The sequence below is a fragment of the Pteronotus mesoamericanus genome, unplaced genomic scaffold (genome assembly GCF_021234165.1).
Source record: "Pteronotus mesoamericanus isolate MK-2021 breed Mesoamerican mustached bat unplaced genomic scaffold, CSHL_Meso_final scaffold_85, whole genome shotgun sequence".
Classification (NCBI taxonomy): domain Eukaryota; kingdom Metazoa; phylum Chordata; class Mammalia; order Chiroptera; family Mormoopidae; genus Pteronotus; species Pteronotus mesoamericanus.
This window is the reverse complement of record NW_026555329.1, coordinates 11,322,776-11,343,844: the sequence shown is the minus strand read 5'-3', so window position 1 is coordinate 11,343,844 and position 21,069 is coordinate 11,322,776. Positions and strand designations below refer to the sequence as shown.

General features: G+C 36.3%; 1 protein-coding gene across 6 annotated transcripts in view; it reads right to left on the bottom strand.

Annotated features, from left to right (window-relative positions):
- Positions 1–20,594, bottom strand: part of DGKB (diacylglycerol kinase beta) — a 538,418-nt gene extending 517,824 nt beyond the window's left edge. For all 6 annotated transcript variants that reach the window (XM_054564443.1, XM_054564440.1, XM_054564442.1 and 3 more), the window contains exon 1: positions 20,437–20,594. In XM_054564443.1, the coding sequence (XP_054420418.1) occupies positions 20,437–20,506 (70 nt within the window). In that variant the 5' untranslated portion in view covers positions 20,507–20,594. The remainder of the gene's footprint in view (positions 1–20,436) is intronic.
- Positions 20,595–21,069: the final 475 nt, after the last annotated feature.

Sequence of the window (21,069 nt, the reverse complement as noted above, 5' to 3'; positions counted from 1 at the left end):
AGATATACAGACATAGAGGCCCTGTCCTCAAGTTACATGTCTTCCATTTAAATAAATCAGTAAGTGGCAATAATAATAATTATAGCACTACATCCTTATGGCATGTATATTATAATTACCCAAATTTTATAGATGAGAAAACTGAGAAAAAGAGATGAATTAACTTGCCCAAAGTTGCATAATTGATAGAACTGAAATTCTAACTTAAGCAGTTTAATTCTAAGCCCAGGTTCTTAACCACAATTCAGTATACCTTAACAGCTATAAATGTACATGAACTCAACACAGTAGGTAAAGCCATAAAAGTAAATGAAGAGTCAAATGAATGGTATAACCATCAAATGTAATAAATTCTGAAAAGTTGGAAGTTGAAGTATTCAGTAAGTTCTTTATAACACACTCACCCTCATCCTATAAAATGTTCTGGGATATTGTTGGTAAAAAATACTCAGAAAAAGAAGGTAGAAAAAGAAAAGCAGAAGTTACTAAAGGTTTTCTGTTTTGCTTTTTTTTTCTACCCTTTTAATACATTGTGTAATGTCAGCTCATTATAGAAATTACATAGTAACATTAATTTTCAATCATCTAATGATTCTCTATGCTTTAAGGCATGCTTGACCACACAAACAATAGAGACTCCAGATCAACAAGAAACCTTCTAAATGAAATTCATTTCTTAAAATCACCACGTGGAAAATCCTACTCCTTTACTGTAATAATTTGTAGACAATCTTGTTTTATATGACACTGGAATAAAGCAGTGTTTTGTAGAGGAACAGGATTTTGTCACCCCAAAATATGTTTTTTGCATCACGAAGAGCTTTTTGCATCCCTCTTGACTGCCTAAAAGAATTTACATCAAGAGCCAGGCCTATAGAAAGCACTATTACCAGAGATAGGTACAAAGAATATGTGCTAGGTGTGGTAGGTACAATTCAGGAGGGCTTGGAGACTGAAGTCTTAGATACCCTTGTCACTGAATTATATAGCAAACACTGGTTTAAAAAACATTTATTTTTCCATCTTCATGTAAATTGCCTTCCTCTCTGCCAAAGTACCAACTCCTCCCCTCCCCAGTGGTTCAGAATGGCATATAAACCATTCAAACTGCCTGACTGCCTGTGGGTGCCAGTATTCTTATTCAGCCTCAAACATACAGAGTTAAATTTGGTTTCTCTCCTGTCAATCTGCCTTGTGTTAATTTGATTAGATCAGACTAAAAAACCTAGAATGGTAGAGAAAATTTTTTTCCTCCTTGACACTTTTTATTGCCTTTCAAATTGCTCATAACATACTTCATTTCAATATAAAGTAGAACATTTCTATAATCTAGTTCAATAAGTGATCAAATTCTTAAAAAAAAAAATCCCACATGCAAAACTTTGGCAGTGGTGTTCTACAATGTCTGATATATTATAGCACTTACAAAGATTCCCTTGGCTTGGGTATTTGAGAGCATTTCAAAACTTTGTAAACTGTATGTATAATTCAAAAAATGGTGTTAATCACTTATGGTTTTCTTTTTTTTAATAGATTTTTAAAATATTTTATATATTTATTTTTAAACAGAGGGGAAGGGAAGAGAAAGAAAGGGAGAGAAACATCAATGTGTGGTTGCCTCCCACACGCCCCCTACTGGGGACCTGGCCCGTAACCCAGGCATGGGCCCTGACTGGGAGCTGAACCAGCAACCCTTTGGTTCGCAGGCCAGCGCTCACTCAGTCCATTGAGCCACACCAGCCAGGGCTATGGCTTTCAATTAACTTAAATATTATATTAAATAAGCTTGTTGAAGTTTCCAATTATTTCAATCTAACAAAGATAAGTACGAAAAAACAAATGTTATTAATAAACTTACTACTGATCATTGGATGGCTGCCTGGAAATGGGTTGTATATAAAATGCTAAGGAGGGGAGTGTCTCTTCCTTCACGTGACTTTTCTATTGAATTTAATTTGAGAAACTAACAAAATTAATAAAAAAAATATTATTTGAGATTTATCTCAGAGCTAGAACTTGGAAAAGTCTGGAAGCAAAGGTTGGCTCTAGTTAAATCAACCTAGAAATGAAGTACTGCACCTCCAACCAATCAGCTGGGTACTTTTTGACCCAGCTCCCATAGTTATGGTCTCAGATCAGGCTTTTTAGAAACATCTCACTATTTACAGTAAATATGTCAAGTTGTCTATCTGCTCCATGAACCTGCTCTGTGAACCTGTTCAACCAGATTCCAGAGAAGTCTATGTCTCTGCTCTATAGTTACTTAATTATTAGAGATTTAAGAAAAAAGAAAAAAAAAAGCCTATTCACATTTAAGTCAGTAACATACCAATGACTAGGAAGAATAAAATCTCGAAGTTAGAAAATTTTATGTTTGTATCAAAGCCTCTTTGAACACCCTATCATGACTCTCCCTTTAACAGACCAGAACCATTTTTCCCTATCTACCTTAAATTTCAATGACTTATCAGATCCATGTTTACTGAGTGCCCATTGTTGAGTCTTAACTTTCCTTCCAAAGTTATAAAATGGTAATACCATGAATTCAAAATGCAATAACCTAAGGAAGGGACAGAATTGGGTTTTACGTCTTATTTTATTTTGATGAAGAAGGGAATCGAGAATTCAGCTGTGAATCTGTTAAATATGAAATGTCAATGAGACATCCAAATGAAGATGTTGACTAGACAGCTGCATATTCAGAGTTGAAGCTGAGAGGAGAGGACTGGGTTAGAAAAACGTATTTGAAAGCTATTGTCACATAGGCTCCATTTAAAACATTGGAACAGAGGATCACAAAAGAAGTGAAAGATGAGTTTTAGAAGGGAATGTAATGCAGAAAACAGCCAACATTTAGAAGACAGTTTGAGAAGAATCTAGAAAGGAGGTTAAGACAAACAGTCCAGAGACTGGCTAAGAAAGTGAAAATTATGGATCCGCAAGCAAGGGAGATGGGTGTTTTAGGAAGGAATAATTTGTTCTCTAATTCAATTAATCTGAAGTGCTCAAGTACAATAAACAATGAATATTGACCATGAAAAGCCTTAACTTTAATGGTTTTCCAAACAGTTGAGAGCAGATAAATGGAACAATAAGTAGAGAGATGTTTAGTCAAGCTGTTACAGGATAAGAAATTCTAAAGAACGTCGGTAGGTTGAGACCAAGATAAAGAAGCAGGTGAGAAAAATTATTTTCCTTCTACCTTTCTAGGGATTTTTGGCAAAGACTCCCTGTAATAAAAAATTACTACAGAAAAACAAACAGAAGTTTAACAATGTGTACAGGGTGGGACGAAAGTAGGTTTACAGTTTTTTGTGTGGAAAATAATACAATAACTAATAAATAATAATACAGGATTAAACCGTTTTGTGTACCCACAACTATAAACCTAATTTTGCCCCACCCAGTATACTTCCTGTATACATGGGAGCTGCTCTGGAAAATGGAGTAACTGAAAAATGACCAAGCCACCTCCTCAAATACCATTTCCAGATAAAGACAAAGGAAAGATGCTGGGAGCCAGGGGAGCCACGTTCTGGGAGGTTACCAGGAAACGCGCAGTCAACAAGGGCATTGCAATTATACAGATTTATTTATTAGGGGCCTTTCCCACTGCCAAGAGTTTCTAAAGATTTAGTTGTCTTCCTCCTTCTGCTATGGAGAGAGAGACAACGCCCTTACAAATGAAGATTTTCCTTAAAAATTTAAGTATTTCCTACAAAAGGTAATATTTAGTCTGTTTTCAAAGCTTCTCCTGTGTCTACATTAAAAAAAATAATAATAACCAGCTCAAAATAATCCTTTTGCCAAAAGGCATGTTTTGTAGTAGGAAATCCTGCCTCCCTTCTGACTAAAGAATTAAATGGGCGAATGACTACAAAATGGGGACAGTCCTTGAGATCAATGAACAAGGGAGTCGGTGGCTTATAAATCCAAGTGTCCTTATGACTTTGGTTAAATTTAGCTCTCAATCCTAACTCTAGAAATCATATTCCTTTCTCTCTCTACACCCCTCACACACCTAGGCTCTCCCCTAGATAACCAGCAAGTCCCAAGGCAGCAGAAGACATTAGCCCAGACCTGTCTAATGGTCACAAGGTCCAGACCTCTGCCAGGCTAAAGGAAACATCCTGACCTAAATTGCATTTCAGCACCTGTGCCCTAAGGTAGAATATCTCCTGGCTACTTTTCCATGAACCAGACTGAGGGACTCCACAGCAGACCTCTGAGCTGCCCTCAGGAACTGAAGAAATGATTCATTACCCTTTCCATACCTCCAACCAATCAGCTTCCTTTGCAACCCCGAACCTCTAATCCACAGTGAGGTGTTATTTTTGTCCTATGTGATCTGTGACCTACATGCCATCAGAAAGTCAGGCCTTGAGAACATAAACTCCCAGCACAAAATCCAGAATAGCTAGTGCAATATTAAAGTATTTTCCTTTCTAAACTGCAAACTCTTGTTGGTGCACTTTTTAGCCAGTGTGCACAGGCAGATGGGCCCAAGCACTGTGGTCTGGTAACACTTACTAAAGAATAAGTATAAACTACCAAATAACAGATACAAGTGTTAGATCCCTCCACAACTGTTCTAACAAGCACAAAACCAGAAAATAAAGACTTGAAGTTCATTATGAAGCTCTATTTCTAGGGACATTTTTTTCTTTAATCTCAGAAGTCAGGAATTCCTTCAACTGTATTTTTCTACTCAACATGTTAAGCACAGTTGGAAAATTTAACCTATTTTTCAGCTGAATTCACCAACAATTTGAGTAAATTTATCTATTTGTGCATATTCCCTGTAAATATGTATTGACTTAGTTTTTCTTCTGTTAATCTGTCTTATGTTATTTTAATTATTTGACCAGCCAACAAAATTAAGTGAGGAAAGGGGAAATTTTTTTTCCCTTCTCCACAATAAAGAAAGGAAATAAAGGGCTTGAGAGAGAGAGAGAGAGAAAAAAAAGGAGAGATGTAGAATAAAAAGAAAAATACAGATTAAGAAATAGAGAAAGAAGAAGATGAATCAATAGTTTATTTTGGAGGACATTAGCAGCAAAATATCTTTATTACATTAAGTTTATTTACAGTTTCTATTTTTTAAATTACTAAATAGACCAAATTTTTGTCATTCAAGATCATATTACAAAGTTATATAAAACATCATTAGAGATCTATTGTTATTGATTATAAAATCATCTAATTTCAGACTTTTTGATTATCATTTTAAATGACTCATTTCATACTGACAAGTTCAATTGAAATAGCTTGTCTGTGGACATACAAATTGGAGGCAAACTAAGAAGTTCATATACCAGGTAAGCAGAAATATTATAGAGCCTTTATGTATCTATTGTTCTATAGGTGTTCTGAGTTGTGTGAAACACGTGGTACCTTACGGGCTGAACTGAGAAGCTTTTTCCTGGAACAAGATTGTCCTTCAGATGGACTAAGGTGGTCAGCCAGCTGCTGGCTGACAAGGCAATGCCATCACTCTCCTAAAATACATTTTAAGAGATTCATAATTTAAACAAATAGTCTGAGAAATTTCCCCTTTCCTTAAAATTAACTCTCTATTCAAAACAAAAGTATGACTGAATTGCTACCTACTGAAAACTAAAACATAGCTGAACACTTACCTCTACATCATATCAACAAAGGATATACTGTGAGTTGAAGGGTTGAACGAAAACAAATACAGACATATCTTAGACTTTCTGACTAACCAATTTTATTGTTGCCAATTGCATTAACTTTCCAACTGCAAACTTCCCTCTGTCCACGTACGGGATTTCACCATCAGCATTTCTTGCTACTGCTGTTGCCTGAGGCAGCCTATTTGATTTTGACCGCACTGCTCAGGGGCTTGCCCAGCACAGCAGGGTGAAATTTGCAGTAAAATGAGATAAGCCTTTAAATCCTGCTCAAACAGCTTGGCTGACCTCATCATGCTTCTTCCTGCTAAAGCTTCGCAATGGATTCTGCCTGGGAGACATGTATCTCTTCATTCAGCTTCTGCCCGTAAGTAATCGCTGATTTTTGTATGAGTCCCTCACTACTTGCAAAGTGACTCCAAACTCCCTGCCTGTCAGAGTTATCTCAAGGCTTTTTTAAAGGATATACTGAAAACACTTGACAAATTACCCATTTCTCAGCCCAGAAGCTTCTAAAAAATTAATATACTCTATATTTTGTCTTCTTAGTTATAGCAAACATCTTTATCCTTTTACGAGTAATTTGAATTTATGGCAGAAAGGAGTTTCCTGGTCCCTTTATTCATGTTCTTCCTTTTTATTCCCATTCTCATTAAGGAGCGATTTTGCTTCCTTGTGCTTTGTTTTTAAGCTAATGATCACCCAGGGGATAAGATATAAAGAGTTAGCATAGCAGTGATTAATAGAATGGATTCCAGACCCGGTCTATCTGATTTGAATCATGGCTCCCTAATTTAAGATCTATATGATCTTAGGTAAGTTATTTAACTTTTCTGAGCTTAAATTTCCTCATCTGTAAAATGGTAATAATAAAATGTGCTGGCCTCATAGGAGTACTATGGAGGTTAAATAGGTCAGCATAGGTAAAGCACTGGTACCTAGAAAAATGTGACCTGTAATAAACTCATAAGCTCTTAAGGTATGTTCTGGGTGACAATAAATACCAGCATGCAAACATTTGGCTTGCCTTAAAAGTGTACTATTTTGAATACTCGAAAAGAGAACCAAGGCCTGCAATGAGCCATCTTTTGCCCCCATGGGATGAAGTCATGAATAACAGCTGAACCTGACTACCCCAGGACACCAAAATAATGGTGTTGCCCGTGGTGACCTTGCTGGACTCAGGCAGGATACAGCCAAGACACTGCAAAGAGCTACAAAAAGAAAATGGAAAGGAAACAAGAGAAGAAAGGGCAGAGGAAAAATGAACAAATGTTTTGCTCTGTTCTTTGTGCCCTAGGTATGTCTTCGAACAAGTACGTATAGTATCCCATTCTCTCTGAGACACAGACCGTACACGGTCACCCTTTAAAACACTGCATGGAGTAATAGTGTGGGGAGAGTTAGAAAAGCATTACCCAGGACTTTTGACCTGTGGCATAGCCACAGCTAAATCCAGGAATACCATAGAAAATTTCAGAAGCTTCCACACTGGCATTTCAATTGACATCAGAGAGGTGTAGACCATTTTGAGAATCAATGACAATGAGGAGACACCTTAGACTGTGCAGTAGACCTGATTAAGGAACATACACTTTGAAAATGTTGTTTCTATTTCAAAACTATCTCTATAGGACCAAGCTGTATTATATGTGATTATCAAGATGATTCCTCAAAGAAATTCCCTGAGGAAAACACTGGGTAAAGGGACCTGCCATATGATGACTTGGTCCTATTTATTATACAATGTTTATACAGAAAGTTGGGGATCTTTTACAGAGTAAAAAGACCCATGAAGGATATTGTGTAAACTCTAAGGAAGGATAATTTGAAATATATATTGAAAAAGTCATAGTTATACAACAAAAATGGGACTCTGGAATACAAATGAAGTATGAGGTTGCAATGCCAGCCTCAAGGTGTCTGACAGAAGAGAATCTGGAGAAATGGGAGAAAGTGGTAGTTATCTCTGTGTGCTGAGCTCTATGCTATTAGTAGTTTAAAAAGCAAATCTCCATTAGGTTAGGAAATGCCAAGAGAGAAATGCTAGGATCTTCACCACTTGAACATAAAATACACACAATTTTGTGATCCACTAGAAAGTTTTTAGAAAGGATTCTATAGTGGAGGGCTTAGGAAAAGAGAGCCAGTTTAGACTCTTAACAAGATTTGCTAGGAGCACTATATGGCCCAGTGCCAGGCTCTGCCAGTCATCAGTATCCCCAAAATATCAACATATCCCTGTGGTTTTCATTAATTTAAGGGGGGAGGGGTTAGTCAGAAATTATAGAAAACTGGGAAAAATTAGAAATATTTGAAGAGGTAAAGATCATATATCAACTGAAGAAGTATGTCTGAATGAAAGCCCAAGTGTTGGTAGACACTTTACATAGCTGAAATGAGAATGTCGGCCCTGGCTGGTGTGGCTCAGTGGACTGAGCACCAACCTGTGAACCACAGTTCGATTCCCAGTCAGGGCACATCCCTGGGTTGTGGGCCAGGTCCCAGTTGGGGCTGAGCAAGAGGCAATGGATCCGTATATCTCTTGCACATTGACGTTTCTCTCCCTCCCTTTCCCTCTCTCTAAAAATAAGTAAATACAATCTTTAAAAAAATAAATAAAAGAACTTTAATCCTTACATTTACGAGTAAAGGTGGTTTCATGGGCAAGCTATGGGATACCCTGAGTGTGCAGCACAAGCTGATAAATTATATTTCCAACAGATTCTTTCTTAGAGTTGGAACAAAATGCCATTCTATTAGATTTGGTTGGCCTATGCAAGAGAGACGCATTGGAGCATCTATCTTACAATATCCTGAGAAAAGTGTAAGCAGTCTTAAGTGTCTGAACAAACAGAGGAAAAAGAATTCTGGACGGCCTCAGGGGACTATTATTGATAAATTCATTCCTGGGCATTATCGTCTACATTTCCTTGAAAGACTGTTGACAAAATTCTCTGTGATCCTAAAGCTGTCTGTCCCTGGGTGGACTGCAGTGAGGAGCCCCTGAAGTTACCGGAAAAGAACAAGGTCGGAGAAATGGTACATATGGACCCAGCACTTGTCACCAGATTTATGTTAACTAGCTTAATTGCAGGGTTGTTGTTGTTTTTTTCCAGTTATCAACCTATTCTTTCCTTCTTCCAGGAGATATCAACTGGCATCTTATCTTGTTCCCCTACATGCTTTTTTGCCAATCTGTGTGGTGAAACAGAAGGTAAAAGTATCCTGACAACATTCCCAAGTGTCTCAGCCTACAGGTTATAGTAAAAAGGAGCTAAACACAAAGTATAAACTTTTTGACACTGGGAGTTTTCCGATACTCAAGGATCTGAAAGAGCGGATGAAAGGGAAACTACAGGGGAGGAAGAAGAGTTCTCTCATTTTATCTGGAATGTGGACTCGGGAACACTGGAGCAATATGCAATCACCGGACACATGGAATTTGGGCAATGATCATTTTAGGAACATCTATTTCTTTAAGATGAATTATTCAAGAAAATTTTAAATCAATGGTATTGTTTTTTACTTCTCAACTGTATGCTCTTTGGATCATACTGGGAGGTAAGGTGGCAAAAGGAAAATTGGCACAGAACTCAATATAATGATGATGGCAGCCAGGAGCAAAAGAAGAAGGAAGAGTTCTGCAAGATGCCTTCCCCAGAAAGCAACTTTGAAAATGGCAGAAATCATCATTAAATGAAGGGGTACCATATAGTAGTGCCTCCTAAATGGCCTATCAAGCATTTATTGCTGCTTCAGAGGTACTTCCCAGAGATTCTTAAAGCAATGCTTAGTTATCGATACCAAGGAAGAGGGAAAAGACTGAAGATCATTAGGGTTCCTTTTTTCTGACCCAAAAGAGTCCGAAACATTTAAAATGTTAATTGTTTTAAAAAAATTTTGGCATCTGTGCACTGAATATGAGAGGTGAAAGAAAAAAAAAATGTGCTCATCCAGAAAAGGTTGTTTAAAATAATTCTGGCTCCTAACTTTGAAAAAAATTCTATGCACTGATTTTTCTTTTCATCATAACCATCTAATCTGATTATTGGTAATAGACTGTTTCAGTAGGCACATCAAACTATATTGATGCAATAACCAGAATGTATCTTCTGTTCCATAAATGCTGTGGGATGCTTTTCATTACATACTACCTCCTTGAATACATTTTAACAAAGAGCTTTTAAGAGCCAAGTTCTAAAGAAAAACTTTCATATGGCAGAAATTTTTAAAAATACCATGACTAATCTGTGATATACATAGGGAAACTATAAACCAGAACTATTTGGCAGAATTGTGTAAACATCTGGGAGACTTTCCTGTCCAAGTCAAAGCATTTTACTCTTTTCTTGTTCTTTCACACAAGAGCTTTGGTTTCCCACTGACTTCAGTAGTGGGGTAGGTTCCAGCGGACAATGGATTATCCTAACCTAGGAGGAAACTAAGCTGAAAAAGGTCTAGAAGTCATTTATCATTTGGCAGCTGCAGCAGTTCAAAGAGTAACACATTCTGCTCCAAAGATAATTGAGACATTGGACAGGAAGTCAACAGCATCCTCAACATCCAAAAAACTGCATGGAGCTCTCAAGGCATTCTACGCAAGAGGGGACTCTGCCTGGATTGAGGCTATTGGTTCCCTTCTCCCAAATTCTTCCTTTCTGTGTTTATTCTATAATAAAGCACTGACAATTAAGTTCACAGTGACTGCTATTTGCAAGAGGTGTGTGTGGGAATATCCATGTCTTAAGAGACATATTTCCTTGAATAAAATTGAAAAATTAAGCCTATTTTTATGGGTAGCCTCAAAAATACCAGCAAGTAAATGAATTTCCTTTAATCCTCACTCCATAAATAAAAATAAAGTAGGTGAGTTTCCTTCCACCTTAAAAACATTGAGCATAAATAGGATGACTTTAACACCCAGTGGTAGGTCAAAGGGAAAAAAAAGGGGGGAGAGACCAAGACAAGAGACTTCTGGGCACAAATCTGAGGCAATCTTTATATGGACTAAAGAGCATCCTGCTGGGAAAATATGCATTTTCATCAACCTTTGGACTATTGTTTCAGGTGGTCATAACTGTCATAAATTGTTGTTTATTGAGAGATAATTCTCAATGTTTCATGTTTCTGCGGGTTTCACAAGCAGAAATATAGACTATTTTTATTCCAGACTATCATTTCAAGAATGCTTTCACAGTGAAAAACTTTGGGGAGAGAGAGAGAGAGAGATTGCAAGCCCTTCTTGAGCAAAATGTACATTTGGTCACTATCTGTTATAAAAGATCCAGGTTTCCAAAACTTGGGGTTCTTCTCCAGTAACTAAACTCACTGCTTGTACAGAGGTTACCTGGCCCTTTTCCTGCTTAACTGAAGTAGGGTAGCCAATAAAAATATGAGGTACTTGCTGTTTGCTATGGCATGATTAGTAAAGTTCTTTTTCTCTGACCCAGAAGTCTCATGACTTCTACCACTATGGCTCCATAGAAGGCTAATTTATTACATGATAAGTAGGATAAAAATCTAATACCCACTGCAGTTGTGGCAATGTTCTTCCTTATAAAATACATTTGTGGATATGATGAAATAATTCTTGCACCTGAAGATGCCTTGGGGATGCTTTGAAAGAGGCTGTAGGATTTGAAGATAAACTATGATTTAAAAGGTTAAAGAAGAAAATAGGGCCACAAGAACAAGAGGGTATTTCTCACATAGTCCCATAGGAGTCAGTTGTAAAATTCAATAAATGATAGAATTATAAATGTGTATTTAGGATAAGCAGACATATTGAACTACATAAAAAGAAAAGAAATAGAAGGGTAACTCTGAATGTTCAGTGGATAATAACAAAGAAAGCAGTAATTAACTTATGTATGGTGGTTAGCAGTACAAAGCATTTCCACACATATTTGGAGTCCTACAGCAATCTTGTGAGATAGGCTTTATTATTTTCTTAATTACACAGTTGAGAAAATTAAAGTTTAGAAGGTTATATAACTTGCTAAAGGACAAAATGAATACACTAAGAAGATAAATATTAGAGATGAACTTGAGACAACTGAATAAAACCAAAATGAAAAATCAAGATTTGACCAAAAGCTCAGAATCTTTCATTGCAAGTTATTTTTATATTGCCCCCTAATAAGTGTTTTTTTCTCCTATGTGAAAGAAAATAATCCCTCTTTTTACCCTATTTACTTTATGTATTCAGTATGAGAAAGGACATCCTGCCATTTGTAATAACCTGGATAGACCTTGAATATATTAAGCTAAATAAGTAAGTCAGAAAAGAGAAGGACAAATACTGTAAGATCTCACCTATATTTAGAATGGGAAATTAAAAACTTGCAGACACAGAGAACAGATTGGTGGTTGCCCAAGGCTCAAGGAGGGGGTAGGGGAGAAGGGGAGTGAAATGGGTTAAAGAGGATCAAAATGTACAAACTTGCACTTCCAAAAGAAGTCAGTCCTGGGATGCAATGTGCAGTAATGTGACTATAGTTAACAATACTATACTGTACATTTGAAAGTTCCTACGAGAATATATCATAAAAGTTCTCACTACACACACACGTACAAACTGTAACTGTGTGGTAATGAATATTAACTAAATTTATCATACTAATCATGTCACAAAACATCAAGTTATTATGTTGGACACCTAAAATTAATATAACATTATGTCAATTATACCTCAATTTAAAAAAACAGTTGCATATATTACATTCAGAGAAAGAATTTCATTGCTTTATCATTGCCACCTTATTTGTCTCGCTCAATAGACTAAGACCTTTGATTAAAAGCATCAAAATATTCATTTTTTTATTACCCTGAGCCAATCAATGCCTAATAGTAAAAGATACTAACATTGTTAGTGAAATAATGACCGATGAGTAAAATCGCATTTCCCTGGTCTGCATATTTGTGTGTGTGTACAGGGGGCACTTCCAGCTATAATGCAGGATGGGGCGTGGGGGGGGGCAAAGGAATCATCCACTGAATAACAACCTTAAATATATAAATGAGTTAAGAATATCATTTAATGTGTACGAATATAGTGATAACTTGTTATAATTTGTCATACTAATAGTAGTGATAAAACAAGAGTTACTTATAAACAGGGAGTATTATCCTCATTTTATAGATGAAGAAACAGAAGCTTAAAAAGATTGTGATGACTTGCTTAACATTCCAAGGTAAATGACAGGTTATATTTTACTTATGTGATCCTGGCCACATTAGCAGTTTTCACCGAATATTTCACTACTCTCCTAACACTGAGCTGACCGAAGAAATGCATTTCTCTACTCCATTGAAGTTAGATGTGGTCATGTGGATCGCTAGGGCCAACAAAATGTAAGCACATCACTCATTACCAGGGAGAGGCCTTAAGAGCCAGCACCCAATTCACAAGCTCTTCATTTCTCACTGCCACGACATCAGCCAATTTTTAAAATTGTCGACTACTCCAGCTGTCTGGGAGCTGATGGAGGATAATATAAAATTGAACCATATCCTGACGCAGATTTGGAAATACAGTATGAGCAAGAAATGTCTATGTTGTTAAGCCACTGAGATTTTGTGAGTTTTTCAACCATACCCTAAGTTTGCTCGCCTTGACCAATACGTCACAAAAAATCCTAACTTCAATATTAGAGTGTGCTCAATCATAATTCTTAATAAAATTGTTTTTGGCAAGTTTTTCAAAGTTGAAAAAAAATAGCTGCTTAAAATCATTGAAAATTAGGTCTTTTTAGGATACAAAAATAATGAAAATTTAGACATTCATAATTATGATTTTCTTTACTTCTCCAAGTTTAGCACTGAAAAATTTAAGACACATGAACCAAGAGAAGCCAACAATTAGATATTCAGTCTGAAGCAGTGCAACAAATGAAAACCGCAGTCAAAGATGTGGCAAAAGAGATTATGCAGCCAACATATACCCCAGAAATAAAATCTGGGTCAGAGCCAGGAACTGCTTAGTTAATCAGTGTGAATCGGAAGAAACAGGGTCGGAAATGAGAGACATGTATTACCTAAAATAGAGTCGCAGATTCCAAATGCAGACCAAGTGTCAGGGCAAAGTCAACACATGTCGTGTATATAATATAATCAAAGTGTTAAAAAAAAAAGTCCTCATTTGCTATTAAACTACCTCAGTCACCACCATCACACTTGTCATCATAACAATATATTGAGCCCTGGCCACTTTACCTGCCTCTTCACATTTAATCAAATATTGCATCCTAGGACATAAGTGAGGAAATGAAGGTGTACAACACAGCACTAGAACTCAACCAGATTTATCTGAGCAAATAATGTGTTCTCAGCCACTATGCCAAATGACCTTGTGCAAAGAGAGTAATTATCAGTAAGTGGTTTGGCCTCCCAAAATAGAGTCAATGTATCACAGGGCAAGGACCAAAAGTAAAAGCTAATCCCTGCAAGACAGATTAGAAAGAGGGCTAGCGAGTGATCTAAATATACTTAACAATAAATTGAAGATATTCACATGGGCAGTGGTCATGTCTCTCTCCTATTCTCCTTATCCCATCTGGTATGAATCAAGCACAAAACATATATCACAGACACAATTAGATCATCATGCAAGAGGTTGGAATTTCTTGAGAGAATAAGGCTACTGAAAATGGAAAAGAACTTTCCCATATTTTTATTACAATTTCTTGATTTTCTTCTCATCTCTCTTTCCCCTCCCATGTTTTCAGAAAGGAAGAATGAGAGAAGCTCCAGGCACAGGAGGAATGAGTGTGGGTAGAATGCAGGTTTTGTCTCTACTTTAGGAAGTGCATCGCTGAGGTTAGTACATAATTGGGTCCAATCTACCGGGGTGAGAACCCAGAAAGACATTTTGAGGCCAAAACCACAGCTAGCAGCTTTGCTTCTTTGCTTTGCCTTATTTGCAAAAAACTCTTTGAGATGCCTGTTGCTGTTGGGGATGTAAGGACCTGACTCCCAAATTCCAGATTCCTATTTTGAAACCACGATGTCTTGATCTTCATTAAGAAACATAAATGAATTATTACTGTTTTTATCTTTGTTATCACTTTTTTATGCCATGGCAACGGGCCAGGTAATCTGCCTGAAAGAGGTCATTTGCCTCCCTCCAAGGCTTATTGTGAGTAATAAATGAATTAATACTTGTATATTGTTTAAAATATAGTGCTAAAAGTTTTTGATTTATTATGATGGTGAATTATTGTCTCATTAAATCCTACAATACTTTGAGGTGGGATTGTACTTTTCCCAATGAGAAAGCTGTGGCTCAAAGCCATTTATGGAACACTGTCAAGATCATACTACCACTAATAAGTAGAAGGCAAGGCTACTGTACAACATTGTCAAATGCTAGCGAGCTCACAAAGCCTATGCTCTTTCCGCTGAGCCAGGCCGCACGCTTCTCTCCAATGGAAAAAAATTGTACAATAGGTCCAAAATTAGGCACATTGGTCCTTATTGAAAAGAACAGTTCGTCATAATTTTGCAACTCTCTACAATGCCAGCTGCTATAAACAGTATGAAATTTATGAACGTTTGAAAGTGTTCCCTCCATAATAGCACAGTATTTTTCAAAAATAATTTATATGCTACACAACACACTTTATATATAGCAAATAAAAAGCTAATCCTAAGTGACAATATGTGGGCAGATAATGGATCCCTTGGAAATACTGTGTAGGTTTTACATAGAAAATAGTGTTATCCATGAAAAGATCTGGAGTTTCTTAACCCTTCACTGTGCCATAAAACCACAGCAGGAAACAGTGACAAACTAATAATGTGATAAGCTCAATTCTATACATGGCGGGAGTGAGCATTATCTTATCACTACAGTTTGATGGCTTCATAGAAAGAATAGAAATGAAAATTACACTCTTCTCCCACATATCAATGGAAATCTTTCCCATGGATTGACTCAGCCTGAAAGCCTAAATAGGAGCCTGGTCTCAGCACACTGTCGGCAGCCACAGCAGGCTTCACGGGAGCTGTCTTCAGCACACGTGGGGAAGACACACGTGGCTGCCAGTAGAACCTGCATCTTCTACCTTGTGGAAAGAATCTAGTCCTGTAATGGAAAATAAGACGCTGACCCAAACTCCAAAATGTGGCACCTTTCTACCTGATTATCAACAATATGTTCACATCGCCAACATAACAAACTCACTCCCTCTCTATTAAAATAATGAACAGTCATATCACAAGCAATTTGCCAGGCAATGTTCTTATTACTTGGCATATATGAAGTCATTTAATTTAATACTTACAACACTTGCCGTATTTATTGTTTTCCCCACTTCACAAGTGCAAAAAAATGGGACACAGATGTTAAGTAACTTTCCCAAAGTCAGAAATCTAAAATATGGCAGGAGTAAGATTTGAACACAAGCTGTCTGATGTGTTAGCTGCCTAACCAGGAACGCTGTGCCAAAATCACTCTAGGTACCCCAATTAATCATGAGAACAGCCTAGATGCTGAGAAATCAATTATAGTTGCAAGGTATAATGGACTATGTTAATTATATATTAAATGAATGTTAAAACCCTAGCCCTAGTGAGAAGGGTCTTTGGGATTAGAGAGGTCATAAGGGTGGAGTTCTGAGGAAAGGATTGAATTAGTCCATTTTAGGAGTTCCCAAAGAGCCTGCTGCTCCTTTTTGCCCTTTCCACCAGGGGAGGACATGAAAAGATGTTGACATTTTGCAACCCAAAAGAAGGTCCGTATCCGTACCCAACCATGCTGGCACCCTGTTCTCTGACTTCCAGCCTCCAGAACTGTGAGAAATAAATTTCTGTTGTTTATATAAGTCACCCAGTCTTTGTAATAACAGCCCACATGGAGTATATTCTGGCAACTGTAGAGAAAATCCCAAATCAGATAACTTGAATAAGTTGGTTTTGCCGGGGTGAGGGTTCCATGAACTCATTGAACTTGACCTAGAGTTACACAACCCCAACCCATCCCCCAAAAGCATATACAACACTTTATTTGATATAATCTTAGTATGTTGCAAGTAAAAAGTTAAATCAATAACAGGTTTTTAACTTAGTTATCCTATACACATAAACAATTTCTTATTAAAAGATACAAAATGACATCCAAAGAGCACATCCAACAGACTACTTTTATAACAGAGTTATCAATGAATGTCACTTTGCCAGTACTGCCCTGCAATGTGACAAATCTGATTCTTAAACAGCAGATAAACAGATAAACTGCAGATAAACAGACCATATGTATTGAAAAACATGGAAAATACACTACTTGTATCATCTTCAGGATGATAAGTGTGTTTCCAGTTATGTTTTGACAATGGAAATTTATGACATGAGGAGACATTCTAATCATGATAGTCTTTGTTTCTTAATTGCATAGGACACTTCATAGAGCAGCGCTTTTCAACCATTTTCATCTCATGGCACACGAACTAATTACTAAAATTCTGCAGTACACCAAAAAAAATATTACATTTTGTCAAGCTTAGAAAAAAATAGGTATAATCTTGATTCACCCTTACCAGATGGCTATTGTGATGGTTATTATCATTTTTTTATTTGACAGTTTAAGGTCAGTGCCCCTGACTAAGTAGTCAGGTATTGCATGTTTTAAAAATTCTTGTGGCACAATGATTTAAAATTGCTGTCACGGAGGATTAAGTCTCATACATTTCATGTTGTCTTTGTTTTGTTTTGTTTTTTTTTAATAGCAAGTCAAATGATCATGGAATTAGCACTCTGGTTTTTTCATTCAATGTTAATCAATCACTTTATCTTCTCACAAAATCCATTTTAATAATGTTCTTACACTTACCATGTTACTTCTTACTACCAATTTATTGAATGCTCATTAATCTTTGTTTCGATGTTACAACTTTTACATTTATGACAGTTTTTATTACTTGGGCATTTACAAAACTGATTACTATATCAAGCTTTCTTATGACATAATTAAATCTACCTCCCTATTCAATAAAAGTAGCAGCCTGTGATATATTTAAGACTTTACTATTAAATTCCATTTACCAATTCAAAGGAAATTTGAAATATTTGATTAACAGCCATTATAAATGATAATTTAGCTATCATGGCAATAATTTACCTATTTTATATAAATGTTCCCTATAAGGACTTTTTGCTATAAGCACCCAAACAATGGAAAATATATTTTAATAATCAAGCCAAGTTCAACAAACCTAAATCAAATTCATCATTTTTTTTTACTTGGGAGATCATGTCACCAAAATTCTGCATCCATATTTAGCTCTCAATTCTCATATTTTTTTTTTAATTTCCCAAGCTCACCTCTCTTCGTTTTAATCTGAACCTCCATTTTTCTGGTATTCTTTCATCATCCATCTACATTATTTAGTTTATTGCAGTAGCCCACTAGTAGCCCGACTCTAGTCTCTTTCCATTAAGTATCACATACAATTCTCATAGTTGTCCGATTAAACTTTCCGAAGCACAGCATTGTTTATGTCACTCTACCCCCAAAACCTTACAATTACTCCTTACTGCCTAACTCAAGCTTAGCATCTGTGTATGTTGATTCCATGTCATTGTTAAAATCTTAAGTGCACTTACTCCCTTCATCAGTGGTGTGGCTCATCTCTCTTCCTCAGATATATGCTGGATATCCTTTTATATCTATAGCATTTTCATCTTCATTTACCTTAAAACTATATTTCAAGATTTATCTCAAATCCTACTTCTTCCAGGAAGACTTCCCTTTTTACACCTCGAAGTGAATACTTAAACCCTACAGGACCCCCAGATTTGTTTGTGGCACTTATAAGGTTCTACCTAGAAATCAGTCCATTAGTATTAGCCTTTATTTAATTGTAAAGTCCTTGAAGGCAAGGTCCATATCTGTTCATATTTGCATCTCCACAACATCAAACAGAATACTGTCCCTAAAGAAGACACTGAGAAATATTTACTTGATTTCTGGATATAATGCAAAGAGGATAGAGAAACTGGAAACCATAGATAAATAATTTTTAGACAATTTAGAAATTATTGAGTATAAGGATGTAAACAAGAACTGAACCATTCTGGGCTAAATTTTCTTTATGTGATCAATGAATGAATTGTGCTTTCAGTGGTTCTGGCTCAAAACAGTTTTTGAGTATTAGAACTACATTTCATGTCAAAAATTTATGACACCTGCCCTGTCTGGTGTAGCTCAGTGGGTTTGGTGTAGTCCCACAGCTTGGAGGGTTGCCAGGGTTGTGGGTTCGTTCCCTTGTCTGGATGCATGCCAGAGGTAATGATTGGATGATTCTCACATCAGTGTTTCTCTCCCTCTCTTTCTCCCTCCTTTCCCATCTCTCTAAAAATCAATAAATAAAATGTGTTTTAAATACTATACCCACCTCTTCCATATGATAGCAGTATCATCATCATCATCATCATCATCATCATTGACTAAAAAAATGCCCATGTTCTTTTGGATTTTTTACTTCCCAGCAAATATTCAGCAGCACTCCTATACCCTGACCCAGAGTACTGCCACCCTCAAGTTAGGAAAGCTCTAGAAAACCTGAGGTTGGATTTCTCAGATAGCATGCATTGTTTATGCATCTCCCTGACTTACAATATATAGTATGTAAATATGTTATTATTCACTATTATCATCACATTTATTTCTTTTTACTCCAAAGCCGTCTTCTATGTTTACCCATTTTCTCTGCCTCTCCACATTATTCACGTTATTCCCAACACTTATCTCGTATATACCCTAACTCCTCTCTGTTTTACCATCACCAGCAGCTTCAGTTTTTGCATTTTTCACTGTTGTGAGCTATTAGTTCTTTCTCTCTTTCCATTTCTTGTGTTTTACTCTCCCAGTACCATGTTATTCCCTTTATTCTCACCATTTTTATTATGTTTCCTATAAATTACTTTTTCTCTACTTAACATCTTCCCAGTCTTTTAGTGCCTCCTATTTATCAGTTGCTTTCTTTTCTCTCTTCAATGCCTTGACCCAGTTGCTTGCTTGCTATCTATCATCTATCTATCTCTCTTTCTCTCTATCTATCTAAAACTCATTTCATGAAACAGACATATTCCTGGAAATATATGATAAAAACAGACTTCTTGTAAATGAAATCCTATTGTGTACCTAAAGAAACTTAATATTTAAAAATACCCCACTGTAAAGCAAATGACCACGATCTATCTTTTCTATAAATACACACACTAAACAAGTTTCTCCAAGGTCCTGCCAGCCTTTCTTTTCTTTACAACCTCTAAAGCCAACTCCACAATGTATCTATGACTCCCAACTCCTGGTCCTTTTTGAAACATTAGGCTGAGAAATGGGAAAAAAAACCTCCCATTTCCCTTCCCTCCCAATCTCTATGAATCAGATCCTATTGACTCAAGAATAATACCATTTATTTTTATCCTTTTACTTCCTTATAACTCTCTCCTTCTTCTGCTTGGTTATAGTCCTGCCAGTCTCTATTCCCTCAGGCCGTTTTATGCTTTGCTTCACTTCTATTACAGGTGAAGTATTTCCAAGTTTAGTTTTGCATCTAGCATCCTAGTTCCTTTTCTTCTAGAGTTGATGTTTGATTTAAATTTACCTTTTCCTTTTTCTCATGCCAAAAAGGTAGTCTGCAGTTGACTTACTTGCAAATACAAATGATATACCTACATCTGTCCCGATACCGATCATAATCTGTAGTCTGTTCCTGTAAATCACCGTACCTTGCTTAGCATAAATGCCAAATAAGATATTATAAATATGAATACTTACACTCAGCGTATTTCTGAAGTTGAGAAAATTCTGAGGGGCTCAGGTGGGCCCATTTTTCCTGGTTCGTCATGGTGGTGGTGGTAAGTTCTCTAACATACCAGGTAAGGAATTCTTTATTCAGGTGTTTGGCAGAATCCTATGCTTCAAAATTTCCACCAGGCATGTTTTATGATAAAATACCTCAAGCTTTCAAAATATGCGATCTGTCAACATGAAACCACTGTGGCTGTGAGTTTGTAGTTTCAATAATGCATTAAAGCACTGCAAAAAGAGAAACATAGAGATCAAAAGATTAGCATTACTATACAAAGGAAAACATTGACAAGTTATAGAATGTTAAGGATTTTCAGTTCCTAAATAATATATTCTAAAGTTTTTTTTTTTGCTTAATGCTCAATTTTTAATTTCTCATTCATTCTTTAATGTCATTTACATACATTGCCTAATACTAATTCATAAAATAAATGTGATTAAGGCTACAAGACATAAAAAAAAATGTTTAAGTCTAGATTCATAAAAAGATTTTTGCTAAACTTTATAAACTCCACATTTAAGGAGTTGACAGAGGTGTCATTTTTAATCAGTCTGATTTTATCAATTCTTTAATACCTAAACAAACATACTATAAAAAAA